Source organism: Diorhabda sublineata, chromosome 6 (genome assembly GCF_026230105.1).
Source record: "Diorhabda sublineata isolate icDioSubl1.1 chromosome 6, icDioSubl1.1, whole genome shotgun sequence".
Lineage (NCBI taxonomy): Eukaryota > Metazoa > Arthropoda > Insecta > Coleoptera > Chrysomelidae > Diorhabda > Diorhabda sublineata.
Window position 1 is genome coordinate 25,745,559 of NC_079479.1, and position 26,240 is coordinate 25,771,798.

The window sequence follows — 26,240 nt, forward strand, 5'->3', positions numbered from 1 at the left end:
CCCAACAAATAAATTAATCTTTATGATGTCAAAACCAAGAGGACATGGAATATTGCTAAATAGTTTCACATAACATAAAGTAGTTCAAATGTCACTTGAGATTATTTACCTTTATTTTGTAATAAATACAAATTAATATTGTTAATTCAATTAAATATTTTGATATGAGTAGTTCAAATGTTCAAAATTATTTTATGTATATACCGCTAATTTAGAAAAAATCATCTTTGAACAACTGATAAATAGTACGATCCCAAGATATTATTATTATTTGTCTTTACCTATATGATTATGCAGTTACGGAATATTTTGAGTGTTCTCATTTTTGTGCTTCGAATTGACTTATATAAAGGGGGGAAAGAAATAATTAATAAATTCAATTCAATTTTATAAATATATATATTTTTAATTACAATTTAATATAAATAACAAATCGAACTTTAATATCATATATTAAATAGATTCAAAATATAACATGCATAAAATGAAACACACCTCAAATAAAGGAATTAAAACATTATTAATAACACTAGTTTACACATTTTTATGAACCCCTAAAATTTTTTATAAACTACTATAAACTAAAGTTTTCAAAAAAATATTGTACCCATTGCAGATTCTTTTGAAAGTGCTTTTCTTCTTTATTTTGTATTTTCAATATGTTTTATTTACTAAACAAAAGATCCTCAATTTGAAGACCTTTTATCGACGGTGATAAAGTCATTGAATAGGTTTTGGGAAATAAAACAAGTGAAAATTATGAAGATATTGAAACTTATTAGAAAATTTCTAACACATAAGAGTGAATATGTAATATATATTCTTTTCCTGTATTCACATTTGATTTTTTCCTCTAAAATATGAGTGGTGAATATGGGGAGAGTTTTCATCAAGATTTAAAGGTTTTTAAAGAACTTTATAAGGAATTTGGGGATAAAAATAAGTTTTCGTTAACCAAGTTTTATATCAGATGTGACATTATTCTTTCTGTTTAATTTTCTGGGGTATAAAAACCATGTAAACCACATTTTTATAACAAATACAAACTGAAAAACGTGATCAGTGCTAGAGCGAAAAAAGACATTACATATATTATGGTGATACGGACAATTTTATTATGTTCTGTTCTAGTTTTTCTAAATTTCGTTCTTCTTTCGTTAAGATCTAATAGAAGAGGATTTAATAATAATACATTTCTTTCGTTTTCTTGATTTTGACTAGGAAGATTTTCATCTATCGGGATGATTTCATCAAGATTTTCATCTGTAATCCTTTTTGATAAACTAGTTCTAGGACTAATCTTATAGCTATTAGACGTTTTAAAATTAGTATTTTTAAATATTTGGAAATAATTTTTCGACAAATAAATTTCTGTCATGGGAAAATCTTCTAAAGTATATCTAAAGTTGTAAAAAGGTACGTAATTAAATGAATTATTAGAAGAATAGTTGCTTATCAAAAAATTATCATCAGTTTGTTTAAAATCTTTAAAATTAACTAAAACTCCAGGTAATGTTTGATTATATTTAAAAATGAGGTCGCTGAATGGTTCAAAATGGTTATTGAACAAGGAAGATTTGAGTATTTTTTTAGATTGATCAGTAATTAGATTTTTGTCGACGTGATCCATTATTATAATATCTTCCACCTCTGCGTAAACCTTTTGCCTTCTTAAAATTTTACAAAATTTCGGAGATGAGAATTTTTCGTTTTCGTAACCATCACTTTGTACAATCCATTTACTTTTCTTAGCCTCCAACGTGGTGGTAAGTCAGTTAGAAAGTAAATCTAAATTAGACTCCAATTTTTTCAAATCATGTAACACCTAAAACATTCCAGTATTAATAGAAAATATAATTTATTAATTAATAACCAAATATACCTCAAGTATACAAGACATACTCCATGCTTGAGTTCTTGAACTGTCCCTGCAATAAGCACCGTTATGATTAGTGAGTTCTGGAAGCCCTCTCCAATCTGAAGTTTGTAACTCGACAAAATGCTTGGAAAGTATCACCTTTGTACTTGCAACGGTTTCTTTTAAAGCCCCATTTTGGCAAGCAAAGTACAATTTTGCTCTTAAGAAAAATCCTACTGGCCATACCCATTCCTATAAAATAATACTACATATGAGTTATGATCTAAAAGTACAGTATAACATCTATTACAACTACTATACCCAAGTGCCAAAAAAGTTCACAAAATGTCTATGGTTAGGTTATGGTTTGGCTCGAAAATAAAAAATGTCAAAAACCAAAAAGTTACAAAATTTCAAAACTTATCTAAGGTGGTGATTTAGTAGCTTTGAAGATCATTTTCAAACAATTTAAAAGTGAAAATTAGTCTGAAAATGACGAGAAACGTTTCAGATGTCCTTTCATCTTAAAAACCAATGAAAAGTGAACAAACTTATTCGTCTGGGGTACTACATGTACGAAAAAAAAAAAAGAGAGGAAAATATCTCAACAACTTTCTTCAGTAATACATCATGTCCGCTACAAGTTGCTTTTAATTTGGTCGCTAAAAGTCAAATCCACCATACTAACTAAATGAAAGTAATGTTTAAAAAAACCGCCCAAAAAACCAATTTTGTAAGAATTCCTTTAAATTTTGTTACTACTACTTACAGGACCTTGATGATAATTGAAACCGTGAGCCACTGTAGGATCATTAGATTGATTCGAGTTGTCGTAGTCACCTCTATAAGCCCAATCTTCTGGATCTAATGTTTTCATACCCAAAGGTCCTAACAGATATTTTTCGGCTTGCTTCAAAGCTTCCCAAGCGCGACTTGGAGTAAAAAGTTCCGGTGCCTTAAATTCAACAAATCATCAATTCTAGAAAGCAGACATTCAAAGTACTTACAGCAACCATAGCTATTGGAAAATTACATCTAAGCTGGAAATCTGTATATTCTGCACTAGATCCGAAGGAATCCTTGTAAATACCCCTCTTATTTATTAAGTCTGGTCTTAACTCCCCTTCGGTTGGTTTCAAATGTATCCAAAAGTATTTTTCGAAATTATTTTGTATCTTGTTAGCCCATTCTTTGAACGTCCACTTTGTTATAGTACCATTCTTATGAACCCTTTGTACACCTTCATAAGGATATTTGTTTTCGCCACATAATATATCTAACCAGGATAGTACACACTTAGAAAGTCCTATTATTTCAACTGCCGAACCATCTCTAGGTGTAGCAGGTTTACCACGATTGCCGGCTATGTCAGAAGATCCCATTTTGTCCATCCAAGTTCCACAATTCCACTTGTTACCGCCAAAAACGAAACCTAGAAGAATTCACAGACTTAAGCAGAGATTTTTGGTGGAGTTGAGGTAGTTTGGAATGAGAAACTCCAAGAAACTATTCAGATTTGAGGGATTATCTCTTACATCAATATATTATAAATCAAAATATCATCTTACCAGTTTCTGGATGTACCCCAATTTGATTATTAAACCCTTGATCAGTCATATGTTCGTCTATTTGTCTACCGGCATTTCGTTCCCTAAAAGCCAACCCTTGAAAATGTACTTTTAAACTTTCTTGCATAACATCGTATAAAAGTTGATCCACAGCCCCTGGAGGTTGGTTCTGAGCTTCATCAGTGGGAAATATCCTAGAAACTTTATCCGAAAGGATTTCTATACCATTTGGAGCTTCATTTACGTATTCCTTAATGCAATACAACCACCACCAAATAGCATCACGGCAATTAAACCTGAAATTCCACCAACGAGATTGTTTGAATATTCAGATAGATTAAAATGATAAATTACCTTGAATTTCGACCTCCGTCTAATAGATTAGGAATCAATCCATGTCTCAAGCATGCTGCGTAACCTAAAATGTGTTCTCTAGCTTCTTGGTAACGGCCAGTTAGAATAAAGAGACCTCTTAGAGCAATAAATGTATCTCTACCCCAATTCCTCATGTAACCAACAGAAAAGTGAGGTAAACCTAACGCAAAACAAAAATTATTCACTTTTACTAAGTACTTTTGCATACCATTTCCATTATATACAAGAAGTTTCTACTTTGCCGCTAGATGTAAAGCTCTAGTGCCACTAGGAAATTGGTAGCTTGGTTTTACTGTAACCAAATACTTCAAGTATCTGTGCAAGCTTCAAAAACGTTATATCTACCCCATCAAGTGCTTCCTGGGGTGTTCCACTATCAGTTTTTTCCTTCAGAAACTTCGATATATTCATGTTTTAGAACTACTGTATATTGTTTACTTTCAATTCTAAACTCACCTGCAGATAATGTTACGCATGCCTGTACAGTTTCGTCGCCATGTTCTCTGGTTGGTGGTTTTGGAGGTGCTAAATTAGGAGATAAAGTGGGTAAATTTGCAGATTTAATATATCCTCCGAATTGTATTGACCCTAGTGCTAGTCCTTTAACGAAAGTTGATCCGTTTTTAACAAAACTGAAATATTAGTTATTTGATATGATAAAAATTACAAAGGATTTTTCAGCAGAACACTTACTTGGACATCAATTCGTACGATTTGTCTAATAAGGCTAAATATACATTAGTAACTATCATGTCGAAATAACAAGGTACCAGATATCTTGGAACATTTCCAAAAGATTTTGTGTTCCTTTCGAGCCACTCACCAAGGTCTTTGGTGCCTACATCGAGTTTCAGTCTTTTCCAAATATAATCTGAAATTAAACGTTATCATAATTGTAATATGACATATATGTCGTATTACCAATCATCCAGTTTCCATCTCTCAAATTTGCACACATTGGATGTCCAAGATCATTATTCGGTCTTATATTCGCCAATAAGGACATAAAACCTACAAATAGATTATATTAGAAAGAAAAATATTTTAGTAATAGGATAAAGCAAAAAAGTACAAAATATATATCAGTACTGCTATGAATTCAATAGATAGTAGTTCAAATGTCACTCAAGATTATTTACCTTTACCCAACAAAAATATCAAATGAATCTAATTCTTAGGATGCCAAAAGTGGACAAGAATGTTGTCGAAGTAATACAAAACAAAAAATTTAATATTGGTATTAATTCAATTAAATACTTTCACATATGAGATAGTCGTTCAAATATCACTAAAGATTATTTTTTATATGCTGCTGATTTATTGCTATTAATTCAATTAACTAGATAGTAGTTTGAATGTCACTTAAGATTATTTACCTCCACCCTAACACCTTACTCAACAAACACTCAAAGTGGCCATTGTTACTGACAAAAAATGTGAATATTACCCTTACACAAACAAAGAAACAAATGACAAAAAATTAGAAAATGAACTTTTTTATCAAAATTTATTTAAAGTCTATACTAGAATGTTAATAACAAGTTTGATGAAATATGGAAAATATAGGGTTGAAGAACAAGCAGTCAACATCCTGGGCAGACAAACAAACGATAATATTGACTTGTAAACAAGCTAAGAGGAAAAAGGGAAATTTATGGATTGATCAGAAAGAGGAAATAGTTCAAAATAGATAAATATAAGTCTAGAGGAAATAAAAGTATTTGCAAGGAGTGAAAAAACACGGGGAAAAACTTTGTGGAGAAGGTCAAGAAGTCCCAATTCGACGCCTGAAAGGGCACTAGGAAAATGCAACACGAAATAAATTTTATCAAAATATTCGTATGAATTCAATTGAATAGTTTCACATAAGATACAGTAGTTCAAATGTTACTTTTAGATTACTTATAAAATGAATAGTTTCATATAAGAGATAATAGTTCAAATATCACTTGAAATTATTATATACACCACTAATTTACAAAAAAAACAATCATCGTTGATTAACAGTCAATGAGGGGTAGAATCTAATTACCTTGAAAACCAGCATATACCGTTGAACTAAAATTTGGAATATTATATGTACCAAACCCAAACCCTTCATCTCTTTCTTCTTGATCGCATCTGTATAACGTTCTGTTCATATCTGCTAAAGTAAGTTTCCCAATTATTTCCGTCAATTCCTTCTCATCACCAAGTGAAATTGATTTTATCAAATTTCTAATGGAATTAACAGCAACGCTCATAGTTTCAGGCAATGAAGTCCTGCAAAATAATAAATGAGATTCCTTCTGAAAATACAGATTGGTCTTCATACCTTACTATAACGATTGAACCCGGTTTGAAATTTTTGAATTTCAATTCTGTAACGTTTGGATTTCCCGAATCGACTTTTTCGAAAATATCCGATTCCGAAATTTGGATATGCTGCTTAACAGATACTCGGTATTCGGAAAGACCATGTATCCATTTGGAATCTTTCACAAACTTTCCCCATTTGGCAAATTTGGATCCGCCAGAACTAAAAAATGCAACAAGTCAATGCGAAAAATAAGTTTTACATAGGGGAGAATTCAACGAATTCAATTTTTTTATATACCTATGATTAATGTGACTGAGGGTGGCTTCAACAACGATTTCTTCTAGAACCCCTTCGAATCTTAAAGGTTTAATTCCTCTTTGATAACTCGCTGCTTCTTCATTCGGATGTCCAAATGCTGTAAATGCTACTAAAATGTAGCTTTGGTGTGTCACTGGACAGTGTCTCGTTACCGCTACAATATCTGTGTCGATTTGATCCACATATACCTAAAAAATTAAAAACAATATTAAAAATACCCGAAGATGAAAATTTAAGAACCAAAACGTTTCAAATCTATACCATCAATCAATAAACCCCAAGTCACTTTGGTATGTGTTAAATTCTTTCTTTCACCAAAATTTGATATTTTATGTCGTACATGTTTTCATTCAACTTTCATTTCTTTAAATGACTTTAAAAATTCTATATCCATTAATTAATTTATTTAATTATGACATAATGTTGAAGGAAAAAAAATTAACTCCAAATTTCTTCTGCGTCCACGGTATCCTCCAGATCTACTTCCTAGCAACTAAAGACTGTTTCAGACCCGAAAAAACTTTTCCAAGCAAAGAAATGTCAATCAAATGAGGCTTATTTTGAGACGAAAGAAAAATCGTCACAGAAAAACTTGATTTACTAGACTGAAGATTTATTGATCGAAGTGTTACAAAAGATTTTTACCTGATTGAAGCCTTTTTTACCAAGCAGAAAATGCAAATCGTTAATTGCTTTTTTGGCTTTTATAATTCCGGATTCCTCCGTGACATATCTCACAGATATACGTCCCGTATCTGGTGTCCACTCTGTATACTCTCTATCTTCATCGACGACGTGGATGTGATGGGGCACCAATTCATCATAACCTCTGTTAGATCCACTGGCGCAACAAGCCATATTGACAAGGGCCGTACTAGGCAATAAATCAAATACTGATCGTTTCTCAATTGGTGTGGGATTGTCGTGAGTTTGATCCAGAAATAGGGCGTGTGCTATGGAGGGTATCAAAGGACGTACGTTGGGCTGATAGAATGAACCGACTGGAGAGCCACCGTATCTGTAAACTAAACGACCTTCTTCGTGGGAATCCCATGCCGACATGGCTTCTCGTATAAGGGAAGTTATACCTAATCTGAAAAAATAAAAAATGGGTATTTTTTAATTTATAATTTGGTGATTGAATATTTACCTGTTAACAAAAATGTTATCAGTCATATCGGAATTGGTAAACAGCTCGGCGACTACATAGAGGTTAGGTCTTATTCTTCTTGCGCAGTCCAGTAAGTATTCGGCAACTGGTATAGGGGTAGAATGACAATTATCTAACCTAATGCCATCAAATATTTTTGCTGTTTGTTCGACATATTCCCTCATATGACTCCACAAGAATGGAGAATCTTCTGGTTTATCCCCAAATCTGAGTTTAACACTATCCCCCCAGGCGATAAGTTCTCGTCTTAAGTATACCTACAAAAACAATTTTTTTAATTCTCAGAATCGAATTCAAGTTTCCATTGTATATCGAAGGAAAAAAGACAATCGTGGACATAATACAGCAGAAAATTAAAATTTTCCACATTCAGCTGTAAATTTTGGATATTAACAAATAGTAGTTCAAATGTTATCCAACAAAAAATTGAATCATTGGGACGCTAAAACCAAATTGGCAAGAAGAAGAAAATGATAACAACAAGAAGGAGAATGTTATCAAAGTAGCAAAAACAAATTAATATTAGTAGAAATTCAATTAAATAGGAGACAGTAGTTCAAATGTTATTAAAAATTGTTTATCTTCACCTTGACGCCATACCCAAGAAAACATCTTAAAGAAAAGGAAAAGCTGATAACAATAAAAAGATTGTTGTCAAAGTGGCAAAAACAAATTAATATTAGCAGGAATTGAATTAAATAGTTTCATATAAGAGATAGTATTTCAAATGTCACTAAAGATTCTTTATTTGACTGACATAACACCTAAAAACACCAAACTCGTTAAGAAGAATAATAAATAAAAATCATGATTTGAAACTTAAAAACAGAATTATAAACGAAACCAACTCATTCCTTTGATATTCTATCATCTCCTCTTGTCCTTATTTAATGAGTTGTACCTTATTCTTCTTCTCTTCTTATTTTGTACTAATCTTTAATTTTTGTTCACTCTTTCTTCCTTTGTAGCACCCGTTTCCATTATCTCTGTCTCCTGTTCATTAGTAGTTCATTTGTACCTCTAAATTATTACTTGATATAGTAGTTCATTTGTACATCAATTATTTTATATATTTCTCGTTTGATATAAGTTATAACTAACTCACCTTTGAATCCGAAGCAGCAAAGTTCTTTAGTGGATCCGAGTTCATGACCCAACCATTATGAGCCATCAAAAATCTACCTTTATCACTGTACATAATTTTTTCGAAATCTTGCAGAGACTTAGGATGACCGTAATCAGTGAAATATCTGTACACGAGCGGTGTCTTTAGAGTAATATCCTTAAATTTTGGTCCGTCTTGCTGTACTCTATAATATCTAATTCCAGCGATAACGTTTTCTACGGCTACATCAAGATGTTCGTTAATTTCTTTCGATTTTTCGTTATTCAATTCGTCTAATTTATTTTTAAACTTCTCTGCGCATTTTTTTAATCTGGAATCTTCATCGAAAGTGTCGTTCCAAAAATGGTTATATAACTTTAGGGCCAGTTCCATATCTACGGTGCTCGATAGTCTTCTGTATTCCGGATCTTGGATAAGTTTTAAATTGTTACAGTTTGAGTCACATTTCGACGAATTTGGTTGGTTACTGCGGGCTAATATTAAAAATTCATCAACTAGTTTATTCGTATCGCAAATAAATAATTCGTTTAGTTTTAGTATATCTAAAATGCTTGTTTTGAAATGATGACGAATGGCGTTCAAATGATCTTCGTTGTTAATTTCAGATGGTATACCTAAAAAAATAGATATTTTTCAAGAAATTCTGGATTTGTACATGATTTTTTTTATTAGAGCTGTTACAAGTACTTCCAGTAACCAATACAAGTACTATATTAATAGTATATCCAGGGTAGATATGTAATTCTCTTTCCTTATAACTTGGCCTTTACCTATATGATTAAGTAGTTCTGGAATATGCTAGAGTGTATACAAGTGTTCTGGATTGATAAATAGGTGTGCGGGATGGCTATAAATGCAGTGCCCGGCAAGAAGATAAAGAAAATTGACCCCCGGTCTGTTACTGTTCTTAACACACATTATAATAAAAAAAAAAATCAAATTGATGTTATCCCATGGGGAAATCAATTTTTGGTAATATATACAACCGAATAAAAATTTATTACAGCATGTAAATATCAAATTGGAAAGTAAACTCCTGAAATAAAAACAATTACTTTCACCAGATATTTAACAAAAGAACAATTATTTTTGACGGACCCACACTACATTTATAATAGAAAAAATAGTTTCGTTGAGAAAAAAATAATTTGTGTAGCTAAAATCACTGATATAGATAATTAAGAAATGTTAATATTTACCTCTGTCTTCATAAAATCCTTTTTTTATTTCTGAAGAAAAGAAATCGAATGCAGCGTCGAGTAAATAAGCGGGGCGCATATAGGGGCAATTTACACAATTATAAGTAACATCGGGATGTTCTTTAATCCACTTGCTTTCGTTGGCTGTGTGATTTAAGACAATGTCACAAATTGAAGTAACCTAAAAAGTATCAATTATATTTTAAGTAACTCTTCTTCATCTTTGACATGTTTAAACTTATTATTTGGCCTAAAATAAAGTTATTATAGCTTGATAATAAAAAAAATTAACACCAAAGTTTACCACAATCACAATCTTACCCTCTAGGAGGATTATGCTGTAGCTATTATGTTGATTGGAAGCTACTATAAGTGGAATAAAGATTTTAAGAATCTAAGAGACGGGAAGATCCAAGACATATAATTGTTGACATGAAATTTTTCTAATTTAGTTAGTCAAGATTTTGATGCTAACAACAAAAAATAAATAACGATACGATGAAGAGATCACTAAGAGAGTTTAATTTGAGACCTATAACTGGATTTTCATCAATCTCAACACAACTAAAGTTTGTTAGAGATTAATTAGATTTAAAAAATCACCAATAGTTGAACGTAATATCTGTTTGATAATAATATACAAGTTTCATTATATAAAAGAGCCAATAAAAAGTTTAAGCAAAGCTGTAATCAAATATTTTTATTATTTAAGGTCCTTAAATGGAATATATTGATTTGGATCCACTGAAATGTGTCTCTAAATTTTAAAAACCTCTATTTAGTTTAATAAATCTAAAATTTTCATTGTATTTTTAAATTTTAACAAAAATTAAATGGCTTTAATACTTTTATAAAGGCTATACTAATTACACAATAAAAAAAATATTAATGTGATAAAAAAATTTACCTTCCATTCATTCCTAAGTTTGGCAATAAATTGTTCGATTTCTTGGAACGTGGGCATTTTCCCATTATCTTTTTTAAAAATTGGATTCAATTTCAACTGCTCACTAAGACTGTAGGAAGAATTTGATTCCCCTAATTCCTGAAAAAAATATACATACTTTTAAACATTTGGCATTAATAATTGGTAATTAATTTACAAGTAAATTACATTAAATCACATTCCTAGTAATGACTAGAGCAATGTTTGAGCAAAACAACTCACAGGTCAATGCCCTACAGTAGCTATTGAAAAATAAAATAACATCCCTAGAGAAATTGTCAATAATTTAATTACAGGGATGCCATAATTAGATATAGAGGGTAAAACACTTGCTATTAATTCACATTTGCCCCGTTTTAATTTTTGTATACCCTTTCATAGGTTTTGTTATGTTGAAGATAATATTGTCGTACTATACTTTTCAAAAGCGCTGTATACAAAAGTTTGACAAAACATGTGACATTAGTGAAAATTAATGAATACACTTGTAGAGCAGAAAATGTTGTTTTTAAGTACCTGAATTGGTGTAAAATGAATCATATTGTAACCAGATTCTTTTGCCACTTGTAATTTTTTTTCCCAGGATGAAAATGATCCCAAACACTTAGTCAAAACCGTCTGACATTGTATACAATCCAATGGCAAATCTTCATCATTACCGTACTTTAAAATGGGATCGACCAAAAAATATCCTGAACCTTGTTTTTCCACAGTTTCCCTAAAACACCAATAGTTTAATTATTTGAAGGAAACGAGTGAAAATCGATAAAAGGAAGGCGGGTTTTCTTTTTTAAAGAGAATAAAATCGACTTAAAATGTTTTTACACACCTCTACATTGTTTACTTTCTTTTATAAATATATACTGAAGCTATTTGACTGTATTTAAGGTATAAATACTGTATTGAGAAGCTTATGTCTCTAAAAAATATAACTTTTTATTTTCCCTGTATAACAATCATTGTTTTGAAACTTTGATACTCATTACTGATTTTTAGAGTGCAAAGTGGTTTTAATAAGAATATTTTTTTGTGAAATGTGACATATATTTTTTATGGTTTAAATAAAAATTTTTGCAATGGATAAAATATTTCAAACATATTTTGGCCTGTATTCAAATTTACATTTCACTCTTCAATCATTATTTTTTATTTTCCCTGTATAATAACTATTATTTTGAAACATTGATACTCGATAATTGATTTTTAGGGTACACAACACATTTTCTATTATCATTTAAAAAAAATATTTTGTCCTATATTCAAATCTACACTACTCTAATTATATTCATTATTTTTCATTTACCCTGTGTAACAATCATTACTTTGAAACTGTAATAACAGATTAGTGATTATTATGATACACACTGCAATTTACAAATATGATTTTGTTCCTATTATAATTTCAAATAAATATTCAAATTTATACTTCACTGTTCAATTACAATCATTAATTTTCAATTTCCTTGTATAAAACCCTTTATTTTGAAACGTTCAAACCAGATTATTGATTTTCAGGAGATTTATAAAGTTTCATCAAAAATAATTTTCATGTATAAGTTTTTAATTTCTGAAAATCTACATTTTTGTTACGATTTTATTGATATTTTTTTTTATTTTCATTTAATTCCAATGCTTTTTTGGATAAAAATTACTACGACGTTTCGATCTAATTCTTATCATCATCAAATTATTTATTATATATAAAACTCACCCTTTTTCATAAGCAAAGTAATAATGGAAGCTACCCGCTATCTCGACCTTTATCTCGGTAAATAGTGCTGTATCATCTGCATTCTCACTTCCTTCTTTAGTAACCCATTCCAAAATTTGATATTTATTCCTATTAAATTCGTTCAAACTCCCATTCGTTTTTGAAGGATAATTGCAATACAAGAAAACTTTCCTTCCAAATAGAGAAGGACCAATACGAAACTGTATTATCCAATTTTTTTCGAGTCTATATAAAGTAGATTCTCGATGTTCACAATCATTTAATGTTAATACCCTGATCTGCTGCATAGTTTCGAATATTCCAACACCAGAAATGTCTTCTTTAGATTTTTTACTCACTTCCTGTTTAATTTCGCTACAAGAATCTATTAATGGATTATTGAAATCTTGTTCTTGTTCAAAACTATTCGTTTCTTCTGTAAAACTACTTTTATTTGGATGTAAAACTTTTTTTGTTAATATTATTTTGTCATTAGTTAAAGTTTCTTCGTTTTCTGTATTTATATAAACGAAATCTTCTAATTTTAGCCCTTCAGTATTCACTATATGTGTGAAATCTTGTTCTTCTTTTTTGTACTGATCCTGTGGCACAATATTTTCTTTTATATCAACAAGTACTTCAAATTCCTCACTGTTAATAGTTGGTTCGTGATTATAAAAGGGCCACACCCTTCGGCCGAAATTAATTTCTTCTCTTATAAACTTTTCACTTTCTAAACAATTTTCAACAAACAGTTCTTCAGATACCGCACACTTTATTATGTATTCTGAAAAAAAATATATAATAGCATTTTTTTAATTTATACAGTGTAGTTCAATAGTTACCTTCCCTTTTATGATCCAAATCCTCATGTACTTGATCAAATCTTTCTAATAAATTTACAGTATTTTCAGTACTGGCTTCAAATTGTTCTGCAGATTGATAAAAATTAGTGCTAGTTGAAAAACTATCGACTAGATCAGTAAAAGAATGTTCAACTGAACTAATCGGTTGTGAAAGGTCACTAAAGTCGCTACTATTGAAAGATTTTTTGTGTTGTACGTAAGTTTCTTCGAAACTATAAGGAGAACAATTCCCAATATCAGTTTCTAATAGATAATCTGAGACAGTTATGTAATCGAGTGAAGAATTATTGTCATTATTTAAATTAGAATTGTCCTCCTCAAAACTCGCATATATCTCAGATTTATTTTCTTCGGAAATCGCAAGTGAATCGAAAGTTATTTGATCACTTTTCTCTGACTTGAGATCAAATGTTTCTTCTTTATGAGCTTCTGTTTTAACTAGATCTGATTCTTGTTGCAAATTGATGGCATCATCACTGCTCAGATTATATTCTAAAGAAGCCTTATTTGCACTATTCGTAACTATACTGGCATATGATACTCCAGAGGTGACTTTTTTACTTTCTTTATATTTATTTTTTATAGAAGTTTCATATATTAATCGTTTTTCAGCTACCGTAGGTATAATAGAAAAAACAGGACTTTGTGGTTTTTCAATGGTTAAATCTTTTTTAGGAACTAAAGTTTCACTGCTTTTCCCAGACCTGTATTCAAATTTTTTTGTTATAGCATCAACTCGAGCTTCGTAATTTGTACTACTTTGAACTTTATATTTTTTTCCCTTTTCTTTTATGGGTAAAAATGAAAAACCCACGTCTTCCGTTCGATTTTCTTCTATAGAATCTACTGTGGTAGACTTTTTTGTTTTATTTTCTAAAGTGACTTTACTAACTGTACTAATATTAACACTAGTATCATCCACAGGTTCTGGTTTGATTATATTCTTTTTAGATAATTTCCCTGTTTTAGTTGATTGTTTTGAAATCTTTCCCTTTTTCTTGTTGATTTTTACTACAAGGAATAGAATAGAACAAGATAAAATAAATAAATATATATTATTTTATAAAGGACTTATTAATCTTGTTTTCAAATATTGATATGTTTGTCCTATGTAAACATTTTACTCTTATAATTGTATTAAAATGATAAATGGCTTAAAAAAATTCTAGACACCTTCTCCAAATAATATCAAAACTTGGAAGCATTTATGAGTCAAAAAGATTCATTTAATACATATATTATTATAAAATAAGTTTTACCTTCTTCATTAATAGTTTCTTCAATTATCTCCTCTATAGGTGTTTCTAGACTTGTATTAAATACAGGATCATCATTTGTTTTTTTCAATTTTTGATGAGGTCTATTTCGTTTAGATTGCGATATACATTTATTGCCATTCGATTTATTTTCTGCTTTCTGAAGATCCTCTTCTTTAGATGTACTGACCACCTGTGAAAATAAATTTAAAACTTATTCTAATAACTATAATTTTAACTTACGTTATTTATATATTTTGTTATATCTAATAATCTCAAAGTAACCGACAACCCTAATGATTTAAAAAAATTGGTTAATTTGTAATAACTCGAGAAAATGAAATAAACAGCACCGAAGAATATTAATTTTAAAAGTGACCACAACATATCGCAAGTTTAACTATATTTGCCGGTTTATTTTCGCTTTTCACTTAGTTGTTTTTAATTTTAAATATTGAATCAGTAACATAGGTCAAAGAAGATAAAATATATGCGAACAGATTAATCGGATACTCAACGAAACTTTACTACCATGTATTATCGACTGTAATAACTAATTTTAACATAAATTATAAAAAATATATATAAAAAATAATGATAAGAAAACAAACCTTTAAATATCTACTCAAAACATTTTCATTACTTAATTCAAGGTGACATTGAACGCTGGTATTTATGGGTTATGTTATTGGTTTTGAATCAAAATCAGGATATTTCAAGGTTATGTTTAAAATACGTTATGAAAAATATATTTAAGGGAGAAATAACAATTTATAATAAAGACCTTTTGTTTGGTTTTAATTTATGTTAAAATATTCAATTAAGAATATTTAATCTAGCATATTTCAATAAATCGCAATAGCTAGTCGTCAAAAAACGCCTAAATATAATAATTTTTATGCTATTTTTATACATTTTATTTATATAAAAAAAGAATTTGTATTTAATTAGATATATTTATCACTAATGATAACGTAAATATATATTTTTTTCGATATTAAACGATCGCTATTTTCGTAAATTATGTAATTAAACTGCAGTTCCACCAACGTAAAAACTAAAAACAGCTGTTGATTATGGAATGGCAACAAACGTCAAAAATGTCAAGAGATTTCCACTGTTTCAAATAATTATTAAAAGGTATTTTTAAAATAAAATCAAATATATATAATGAGCATTGAAATGTGGAATACTAGTACCAGTAAAAGTGTAGATAGTGAAAGTATTGATATAACCGATCAAGAGAAGGAAGTAAGTAATTTTATATATACTACAAAAAATGAGCTAGAACCAAATGAGAGTGAAGAAAACGCAGAATTTTGGAAAAATAATACAGAAGTAGCGGATTTCGACGATGATCTTGAAAACATTAATATCGCAAGTTTTTTTCATAGAGTTGATAGTGATCAAATTATATATCAAAAAAAGAAACGTAAACTTAAACTTGTGGGGAAATACGTGATGGGGGATTTGCTCGGAGAAGGATCGTACGGGAAAGTGAAAGAAATGTTGGACTCTGAAACGTTATGCCGAAGGGCTGTGAAAATTTTAAAACAAAAAAAATTACGGAGGATACCGAACGGCGAACAAAATGTACAAAGGTAAGCAATTCATCAATATAGTAAGTTATACAATTTTGAAATCATATTTCATTAGCTGTTTATATCTCTTAATTTTTAATTTTGTATATTCTTACTAAAAAATACTTACAGTTTGAGATTTTAGGGACCCTACTATCCAAGTAAGTAGGGATGTCATTTTAACTCTATATCTAAAACAAAATTATTATTATTTCAACGGCTCATTGATCATTCTGAGCTCTATGTCTAAATTATGAACTTTTCCCAAATACTTTTTGTTTCAATATATAATTGTTACAATTACATTTAAATTGGCTTATAAACTTTAATTTTGTCCTAAACTTAACGATAAATTATATTCACCATTAGTAAAATACAACAGGAATAAAATTTTTATGATCCTTTTATAGTAGCGAGAATTTAATTGGTACATTAATATGTTGAGGGATGTATGTTTGTATGTGAATATTGCAGTACCATATACATCTAAAGGATCTATTGTATCCCCCTTTCTTGCTGTGACACTGGAGCATATACTAAGTGTTTATAGCTGATATATTAATCCCCTTCTAGAAAGTACAGATTATGGGATGATTGTATTTGTCAAAGATCTTTGACTTCTATTTTATATGCCCCAGGTGTAGTGCTCTGGACTTTCGTAGTGTCTTATACTTTGAGAGATTGTGAATAGAGGTTTTGTCCTCTGCACAACGGAATCTGCATTTTACATTATCTGCTAAGTCTAGAGTCTTCAGGTGTTCATTGAAGCGATGGGGGGATAATTTTCATAAGCTGCTCTTAAATAGGTTGATACGATACAAAAAGTGTCACTGCCTGTCTCAACTCCTGTAGATTGTCCCAGTAACTGGTTAGGATTAGGATTCTTGTATCCTGTTGAGGATTTTCAGTGTGCTTTATAAAAAAAATTAAGCAGAAAAGGATTATTCACTGCTTCTGTAAAATTTCAAATTGTTTGTTTTGTCACTTTTTACATCTATTCTTGACTAAAAAGAATATATTATTTCCTTTTTTTATAGTTTTATTATTTTCAAAATTTGATATTAATACATTCAATTTCATTCCAGGGAAATAATATTACTTCGTAAGCTCAAACATAAGAATTTAATAAACCTAGTAGACGAATTATATAATCACGAAAAACAAAAAATGTATTTGATAATGGAATTTTGTGTAGGATCCTTACAGGGCATGTTAGAATCGACACCGAAAAAAAAATTCCCTCAATCTCAAGCTTATGGTTATTTTTTACAATTGATTAACGGACTGGAATATTTGCATAGTATGAGGGTTGTACATAAAGATATCAAACCTGGTAATTTACTACTAACCCTCGAAGGAGATTTGAAGATAACCGATTTAGGAGTTGCTGAGGTGAGTTTTATAAAAATTGAACATGTAAACCCTTTATACAATTTGATTAAAAAAATTGAAAGCATAAACTTGTATATTTTTTTCCGGTTTGTAATTTTAACTGTAGGTTCCTGTTATTGTTATCATCAATTTTTTTCTTATCAACGGTTCATGGTTTTAATAATTTCAATTAAATATCAACAAAATTTGGATTTGATTTAAATAATTATGGATCTATTAATAAAAATATATTTAAAAAAAATAGTTTTATAAATAAATGGGATACTACCTTAACAAGAAAAACAAAATAAAAGAAGAAATCACGACACCACTAGCTATATTATTAATCATTGCTTCTTCAAATACACTGCGTTATAAATTGTACCAATTATTGAACTGTTTACTTTATCAGGGGTCACAGTTTTAATGCAACTCAACGATTTCACTGCAAAAAACCGTGTTCAAAGATTCCTCCTTAATCACTGACTAAATATACTATAGCAGATGTGTACCTTCAAAAAAAATTTTTTTGATACTAGAATTATAAACATAATGTGACCTCTTGGATAACTTGTCTTTTATTTGGAATTTATTTCGTATTTTTACCTGTAAAAAGAAAGTGAATCTTGAATTTAAACAATTGTTTTTGTAAACAAGACCTTTGTTGTATTTTGAGAGATAAGAACTTTGGAATTTCATTCGGTTGAAACGTGGCTATTGAATGAACAAATAATGGATGATATGTTATTTTCCAATAATAATCAGTATTTTATTATTTGTAACAAGGAGGCTCCTAATTTGTGATAACTGTATTTGTATTACGACGATAAAATTAAATGTATTTATTTCTAATGTAGGTAATTATTTCGGTTTACAAATTAGTCAGGGGCGTTTCAAAGAAATCATTTCTCTTATATACAGGGAACAAACAATTTTGAACAATATATCTAAAATGCATTTATTCAAGTACAATAGTTGATAAAAAATAATGTGATGGTTCAATTTGTCATTTTAATTTACCTACAGGGGTTATACTGAATATACTATTAACAAAAATCTTATAAACAATACACCATTTTAAAACTATTTGAATTTAATGTTTTTCTTTTAAATATTTGTACATTTTGTGCCGTATATTCCCCATTTATTAGTAATTTCTTGATTTAGTACCATAAAAATTGTGTGATGATTGAATTTGTCAATTTAATTTACCCACAGGGGTCGTAATAAATATGTTTTTGACAAAAATCTCTTAACCTTCATGTATCCAATTCATACTATTCAAGTTTAATGTTTTTGTTTTAAATTTTTGAATAATTTGTCCCTAATGGTCCCCTATCAATATGGGGGTCGTAACACTATTAATAAAAATCTTGTCAACAATCCACCCATTTAAAATGGTTTCATTTTAATATTTTTCTTGTCAATGTACCTTATTCTCCCCATTTAATAGTATGTTCTTGATTTAGTACTATAAAAATAATATGATTATTGAATTCGTCAAATAAGTTTGATCTCTCCCAACATTATTTGTCAAAAATTAATAAGCAAATAATTGCATATTATTAGATACTCATTGTTTTGAAAAGTTATGAACGATTATATTTAAAGAAGAACGTTTATTGAAATGATAAAAACAAGGATATAAAGAATCCGCTTTTTGGGATGTTCCTTATAACTGAATTGCAAATTTAGCAGTTATTTCAACAATAACCATTTAAACTACTGTTTAGACTTGCATATTTGGTACTTTTTTCTTTCCTTTATATTAGCAGTTGATTCTACCCTCTATAAAAAACTTTTAAAACAATGTCCTGTATATCCCTTCGCTCCTAGTAGATTCAAAAACTCCCCAACGAAGAAGGACATTTTCTCAAACTTATCTATACCAATTGTGTCTCTAGGGCATTCATAATTCGAGTTTACAAATGGCATAATGCAATTTATTTATTAAAATATAATCAATATATTTTTGAATAAACTCTTCAGATTGACATTTACATCTAAGTTTCTTCACACATAAACTAATTTAGCTAGTTTTTAGTATTTCTCATTAAATATGTTAATTTTAAAATATTTTCATCATTTTTTAGACTATAGATATTTTTGCTAAGGATGACACTTGTTATATTGGTCAAGGATCACCGGCATTCCAACCACCTGAGATTGCTAATGGATTAGAATCATTTCCTGGTTTCAAAGTTGATATTTGGAGCAGTGGAGTCACTTTGTAAGTTGTTATATCATATATTTATTCATTAGTTCATTTTTCAGGTCTTTTTTTTTCTTAAACAATTCATAAACACTCTTCTAGTTATCATATTTTCACCCTGAACATATTTCAATATTTCGTGAACTTATTTGATACTGAAATCAAATTTATTTGTAATAGGTTATTAAAGATCCTTCTATACCTTCAGGTACTTCAATGTACCACAAACCTAACGGAATGTTACTTTTTGTCTCAACTTTTTTAAACACATTTCATATATAAATTGAAAAATCACTTTTTAGGTATAATATCACTACAGGTACCTATCCATTTGAAGGTGATACAATATTCAGGCTGTTTGAGACGATAGGTAAAGGGGAATTCACGATTCCCAAAGAAATTGACGAACCCCTCAGGAGTTTAATTATAGGAATGTTACAAAAAGACCCAGAAATGAGGTTTAGTCTTCAACAAATCAAACACCATCCGTAAGTATTAAATTTCGGTCGGTTAAAATATACTTTAATGGTGTTTTATAAATTGGGACCCACTGTATATTAAATGAAGCTAGTTGACTAGCGTGAGAGCAATTGAGCTGCTGTAGATTCCTCGGCTTAAATGTATTGATATTTGTCGATGATCTAATCAAGCTTGGATCCCCTAAAGGAACTCCAACGTGATCATGGAATAGATAACGCATAGAGGGAAAGAAAAATCAACAAGCTAAAACCTTCATAGGTGTGACAAACTCTTTAGATCAAAAATACTACACCTAAATAGATATTATGCAAATATTCTAGTAGACCTAATCAAGGATAAAAAAAAGCAGGGTTGTTGATAGAAGAGGAAACTATGATGCACATCCCCTAAAGAACATATCAAAGTAAATCGTAGTGGAAGAGTCGACTACCAGGCAATGAGGAAGCATACAACCTTGCCAAATCGACCAGAGTATTATTAGAGCCTCTTGAGATATCTTATCAACAACAAACTATATTTACAGCTGAAATTATCAGATGGGGAGACACTTCAAGTCTAATCAATTCGAAAGATTCATAACCATATCAATTAAGAAATTTGAGGAAGAAGGAAATGTCCACAAACTATATTAAACTGATGGTAGGTCTTCTGGGAGCAGATGGAAAACAAAAAATACTCCTAAAAACAATCTAGAATCTAGTGTGACACATGGAGGCTTATCTAATTATGACAAAGTAGAATTAGGAAAATCGAGGGAGTTGTAAAACTTTTACCCAGAGAACTAGGACTCAGAAGACTTTCCCATGCTTAGTATTTTGTAACGATTTATTATATTGGTGTTTAGTATCTGCAATTATTATAAAACAGTGTCGGTTATAACTGAAAAAAATATTTTTTAGGTGGTTCACCAGACGTCCCGTCGATTTTAGCCCTCTTGTACCGATACCTCCGTTCAAGAAAGATCCTTGGCACAAAATGACAGTTTTACCTTATTTGATCGATCATTATTATGATGATCCTAATAGTGCCGATAACGAACAGTATATTACAGAACACGAATTAAATGGTAATAACCAATTGTTTGTATGATTATATTTTCGTTTATGTAAGTTTGGTAAGCATTGGAATACATACAAATTTGTTCATTTCATTTAACTTTTCATATTATTTGTTACTTTTAATTGAGGCATGGATAGAAACACCTGATGCACATATAAATGGGAATTTTGGTCAGTTTAAACACACTGGTGACTAGTTTTTTAACCAAATACGATCATATAAGACGATTGAACTGTTTCTGGTGTTTTTGGAAGAGAAAGAAACTGCAGACCACATCAGCAATTAATGTCCAGAAAGGTTATAGTAACTTTGAAATGTTCAAGTCTTGATTTAGATTGTCTCTAGTGCTTGGGGGGAAAGAAATTTTAGATTATATAGGCGATTAGTGTCCAGAAAGATTCTAGTTCACCCAGTGACATTAAAAAGGTTCCAGTTACGATTTGGACTGTTTCTGGTACTTGAAGGAGGGAGAAACTTCAGGCCACATCAGCAATTAGTGTCTATTTCAAGTTTATTTCAAGATGTCTTTTTGATTTTTTAAGAGCATCGTTTTTATCTGGACATCAGAAAGCTGAACGTCTCATGATAGCTCACTACATTCTAGTTGCTTTGTATAAATTGATAAAACACATCGTTTAAAATTTATTTTAGTTTATTTTTAATATTTGTTTGTATTTACTAAACTTTTTTACAATTTGTACTGATTCTAGAGGAGCACTGGAGTTTCTTACAAAGACCGTTGTCCTACTTATTACAATAGATGACGTAATATTATTTTATATATAAAAGTAGCGTGTGATAAGCTATAAATATAACTTTTAAAAAATTAGTGTGCAGTCAGCTATAGTTGATATATTAAATGTGTGTTAAAATGTTTTAAAATCGTTTTTTAATGCATATTTCAAGAAAAGTTCCAATATGAATCAATAAACAAATTCACAATGTAATTTTTAAAATATGGTCACTAACTTTCTGCATTTTTGACTTTCCTTTTTGCTACTTTTTCAATATAAAAAAATGAATTGAGAAATGAGAATTTTTGTATATTTTTTTAATGTTATGTATTTTTTTATTATAGAAATGGAAGGGAAATTCGATAATGAATATTCGAACGGAAATGCCAATTCAAACCAAAGTTCAAATAAAAAAGAAGGGAAACGCTCAAAGAAAACCGTTTCTTGTATATCGGTAAAGAATTTTCCCGGGTGTAATCAGTCGTGACGAATCTTTTCGTTTTTTTTATAGCTCTATTTGTAATTTTTTGTTAACGACATATTTTTGATAAGAAGTTCTTAGGGCTTATATTGAATACTTTGTTAATGTTTGTAATTTTTATAATGTTGTTCCGTCAGATGACTAAGTATGTTTGTTGTATTTGAAAATCGTGTAAATTGTAACAAATGTATTTAATATGAGGATGCATGAAAGTGCCATATTGAAATTTAGAAATAAAACCAATTAAAATCGAGTATTTTATTACTATTAGTCTATCAATGACCTACCTGTACCTCTCCTTTCTATTCCCGTATAAAATCTACAAATTGGTAAAATGAATATACATAAATTGGGTTAAAAAAGTCAAATGAACATTTTTCTCAGTGTAATATATCGTACTTTACGTCAAATGATATCACGATTTAAAACCCCGTTTACACAATACTAAATGACAATGACAGATTAGTGCGCAAGATCTGAATCCCTTATTTCATATCACTGACCCTAACTAAAATCTGAACTTTCCTATCTTTATATAATTCTATGGTCTCGCCACCATTAATAAACGTTACATCATTTCTTAACCTTACTTTTGAAGGACATGTATATTTTTAAAAAAGATAAAAAAATGTGATAGTCATTATAATAATCCGAAGTGTAAATAGATTTAAAAATAACAATTAATTTATTGTTCCAGTTATTCAATATAGATAATAATGAATGTTTATGCATTGATAATCAGTACTCAAAATTTAACGAAATCAGTTAAACCACTCCAATTTTTGAACAGTACACGGAAGTTCAGTAACTTCAACAATATGTCCCAAAAAATAAGTCAAAATAAAACTTATATTTCCGTCGAGGTCCCGGAAACTACAAACAATGTTCGAAGAGGTATTGTTAACAGAATTTTCCGAAAAAGAAAACCGTCACAAGAAAACAAAGGAACAACTCTTAAGAAATCTGAATTAAAACGATTATTTTCTCTCGCCAGACCCGAAAAATGGAAGTTAACTACCGCCATAGGTTTCCTAATAGTATCCAGTTCTGTAACAATGTCAGTTCCCTATAGTTTGGGATACATTTTAGATATCATATATGACGACTCACAAGAAAAAGAAGGTGCACGAACGAGATTAAATCAAGTTTGCGGAGTTCTATTGTGTGTATTTGTGTTGGGTGCGATATGTAACTTTGCCAGAGTATACTTAATGTCAACTGCAGGATATAGAATGACAAATGCTTTAAGGAAAAAAGTGTTCAGTGCAATTTTAAAACAAGAACAAGGATGGTTCGATAAAAGACCAACTGGAGAATTAGTGAACAGACTATCTGCTGATACCCAAATAGTAGGATCATCACTTTCACAGAATATATCTGATGGCTTAAGATCACTCATTATGGTCTGTACAGGTACTGGAATGATGTTTTACATGTCTGCTAAATTAGCATTAGTAGGTTTATCAATAGTACCTCCAGTAGCTATTGTAGCAGTTTGGTATGGAAGATTTGTGAGAAATATTTCAAGACAAGTACAAGATTCGTTAGCGGAATCAACTAAAGTAGCAGAAGAGAGAATATCGAATATTAGAACTGTAAAATCATTCGCACAAGAACCAAGAGAAGTACATAGTTATAACACAGCTATTCATAATGTACTACAATTTTGCTATAAAGAAGCAAAAGCAAGAGCTTTCTTTTACGGTATGACAGGATTCAGTGGACAAATGATTATAATATCAGTTTTATATTATGGAGGAGTTATGGTATCATCAAATGAAATATCTGTTGGACGCTTATCTTCATTTCTATTATATGCAGCATATATTGGTATATCTGTAGGTGGTTTATCAAGTTTTTATTCCGAATTGAACAAATCTCTAGGAGCAGCGACTAGAATTTGGGAAATTATTGATAGAGAACCTACTATTCCAACACAAGGTGGATTAGTACCGTTAACAGATATTAATGGTCATATCGAATTTAAGAATATTAAATTTTGTTATCCCTCTAGAGATGATGTTGAAATATTTAAAAATTTAATTTTGGATATTAAACCTGGACAAACTGTAGCAGTAGTAGGTCCAAGTGGATCAGGAAAAAGTACTTTAGGTGCACTTTTATTAAGATTATATGATCCAATCGATGGTGGAGTTTACTTAGACAATCATAATGTTAAAGATTTAGATCCTGCTTGGATTAAAAAGCACATTGGTACAGTTAGTCAAGAACCTATTCTATTTTCATGTTCTATTAAAGAAAATATATTATACGGTTCTGAAAATCCCGAAAAAGTAGAAGAAGATGAATTTATAAGTATTTGTAAAGAAGCAAATGTTTACGAGTTTGTACAACAACTCCCTGATGGATTTGAGACTGTAGTAGGTGAAAGGGGGATTATGCTTAGTGGAGGACAGAAACAAAGAGTAGCGATAGCTCGAGCTCTTATTAAAAACCCAAAAATTTTACTTTTGGATGAAGCTACAAGTGCCCTAGATGCTCAATCGGAACATTACGTACAGGAAGCTTTAGAAAGGGTTATGAAAGGGAGAACTGTATTAACTATAGCCCACCGACTTTCTACAATCCAAAATGCTGACACTATTGCCGTTTTACAAAATGGACAAATTGTAGAACAAGGAAAATATGAAGATTTGATCCAACGTGATGGTCCCTTCAAGGAATTGATCCAACATCAGACATTTTCTCCACTAATTGAATGACTTTAAAGTAAAAGTTTTACATTATATTTTATTTCTTATCAGGAGTAAATGTTAATTTAAACAGTTGTAATTGTTTGAGATAAAATTGTAACATGTTTTTTTTTCAAGGCTTAATTTTGATATTTATCAAAATATTACCGGACATTGATAATAATCATGTTTAAATACATCACTCATTACATTAATATGAACACAGAACCTGTTTAAACCTCGGGGGGAAAGTTGAGTTGAAATATCAACAAATATTTAAATAAAAACAATTTATGCAATAGTGAATAATAACTTATTCATACAGATGAATAATGAATCTTTTATAGTACAATAAGGGAAAATATATACAAACAGGTCTAAGAAGCAGAACTATTGAAAAAATTAATAAGGTAGGAAATATTTAGGTCTTTTAGTTACCCCATTTTTTCGAAACTTTTTCGTATAGGAGCATTTTGTAAACAAAAAAGGGTATTTCTGCTCCTTTCCATTCAATTTTCATTAATTCCAATGTAACCAATACCTCAGACCATTTTATCACGTTTTCCTCAGCCCCAAATTGATGACATTAAATTTTATGGTTTCTTTCTTGGTTTAGACTCTACTTTTTCATTGATCCCACTTTTACCAAGGATTCAGTGCTTCTTTTCAGGCCTCGCCATTTTTTTCATCCCAGCTTTAACATTGCTTCAGAAGAAAGAGACTCTATTTCATGAAGTTTTCTTTTGCACTCTTATTTCAGCCCCAAGTTGATAACATGGGAGCTTATGGCTTCTATCCAGTTTTGACCTCTATGTCTCTGATGAGAAAGACTCCATTTCATCAAGCTTTCTTCTACATTCCAAAGTCAGCTTCAAGTTGTTGGCATGGGATTTTCTTTGATCCCATTTTAACCAAGGATTCATTGCTTTTTCCAGGC

The 26,240-nt window shown here is 30.1% G+C and overlaps 3 protein-coding genes across 8 annotated transcripts; 2 read left to right on the plus strand and 1 right to left on the minus strand.

Annotated features, from left to right (window-relative positions):
- Positions 1-385: 385 nt before the first annotated feature.
- On the minus strand, positions 386-18,127 carry LOC130445633 (glycogen debranching enzyme). 6 transcript variants are annotated; one of them, XM_056781375.1, is made up of 23 exons: positions 17,934-18,127; positions 16,404-16,464; positions 14,697-14,886; positions 13,417-14,448; positions 12,572-13,358; positions 11,377-11,578; positions 10,822-10,959; positions 9,915-10,095; positions 8,695-9,329; positions 7,569-7,846; positions 7,064-7,511; positions 6,398-6,606; positions 6,116-6,319; positions 5,834-6,063; positions 4,723-4,812; positions 4,495-4,672; positions 4,258-4,433; positions 3,781-3,961; positions 3,427-3,722; positions 2,866-3,290; positions 2,628-2,813; positions 1,883-2,110; positions 386-1,825 (listed from the first exon to the last, which is right to left on the minus strand). In XM_056781375.1, the coding sequence occupies exons 1-23, from the start codon at positions 17,993-17,995 to the stop codon at positions 1,772-1,774; spliced, it is 6,471 nt and encodes a 2,156-aa protein (XP_056637353.1). In that variant the 5' UTR covers positions 17,996-18,127; the 3' UTR covers positions 386-1,771. The 6 variants fall into 6 exon arrangements, with proteins under 6 accessions (XP_056637353.1, XP_056637357.1, XP_056637354.1 ...); XM_056781379.1 differs by having other exon boundaries at positions 13,417-13,503; positions 17,934-18,102; XM_056781376.1 differs by lacking the exons at positions 16,404-16,464; positions 17,934-18,127 and adding an exon at positions 15,305-15,371.
- LOC130445636 (serine/threonine-protein kinase STK11) lies at positions 15,335-22,863 on the plus strand. Its single transcript, XM_056781382.1, has 6 exons — positions 15,335-16,294; positions 17,359-17,665; positions 19,738-19,874; positions 20,159-20,344; positions 21,236-21,402; positions 22,474-22,863. The coding sequence occupies exons 1-6, from the start codon at positions 15,864-15,866 to the stop codon at positions 22,614-22,616; spliced, it is 1,371 nt and encodes a 456-aa protein (XP_056637360.1). The 5' UTR covers positions 15,335-15,863; the 3' UTR covers positions 22,617-22,863.
- A 217-nt stretch (positions 22,864-23,080) lies between these two features.
- On the plus strand, positions 23,081-25,447 carry LOC130444969 (ATP-binding cassette sub-family B member 10, mitochondrial). The gene has a single exon (XM_056780371.1). The coding sequence runs from the start codon at positions 23,327-23,329 to the stop codon at positions 25,331-25,333; it is 2,007 nt and encodes a 668-aa protein (XP_056636349.1). The 5' UTR covers positions 23,081-23,326; the 3' UTR covers positions 25,334-25,447.
- Positions 25,448-26,240: the final 793 nt, after the last annotated feature.

What these genes read in the sequence shown, in the direction of transcription:
- LOC130445633 (XM_056781374.1), bottom strand. Translation starts at nt 15,080, where the DNA reads ATGTTGTGGTCACTTTTAAAATTAATATTCTTCGGTGCTGTTTATTTC. An exon ending in GATAACATTTTTGTTAACAG is followed by an intron (nt 7,512 to 7,568) that starts GTAAATATTCAA and finishes TTATTTTTTCAG; the next exon opens with ATTAGGTATAACTTCCCTTA. An exon ending in CTCAGTCACATTAATCATAG is followed by an intron (nt 6,320 to 6,397) that starts GTATATAAAAAA and finishes TGCATTTTTTAG; the next exon opens with TTCTGGCGGATCCAAATTTG.
- LOC130445636 (XM_056781382.1), top strand. Translation starts at nt 15,864, where the DNA reads ATGAGCATTGAAATGTGGAATACTAGTACCAGTAAAAGTGTAGATAGT. An exon ending in CCGATTTAGGAGTTGCTGAG is followed by an intron (nt 17,666 to 19,737) that starts GTGAGTTTTATA and finishes ATCATTTTTTAG; the next exon opens with ACTATAGATATTTTTGCTAA. An exon ending in CAACAAATCAAACACCATCC is followed by an intron (nt 20,345 to 21,235) that starts GTAAGTATTAAA and finishes AATATTTTTTAG; the next exon opens with GTGGTTCACCAGACGTCCCG.
- LOC130444969 (XM_056780371.1), top strand. Translation starts at nt 23,327, where the DNA reads ATGAATGTTTATGCATTGATAATCAGTACTCAAAATTTAACGAAATCA.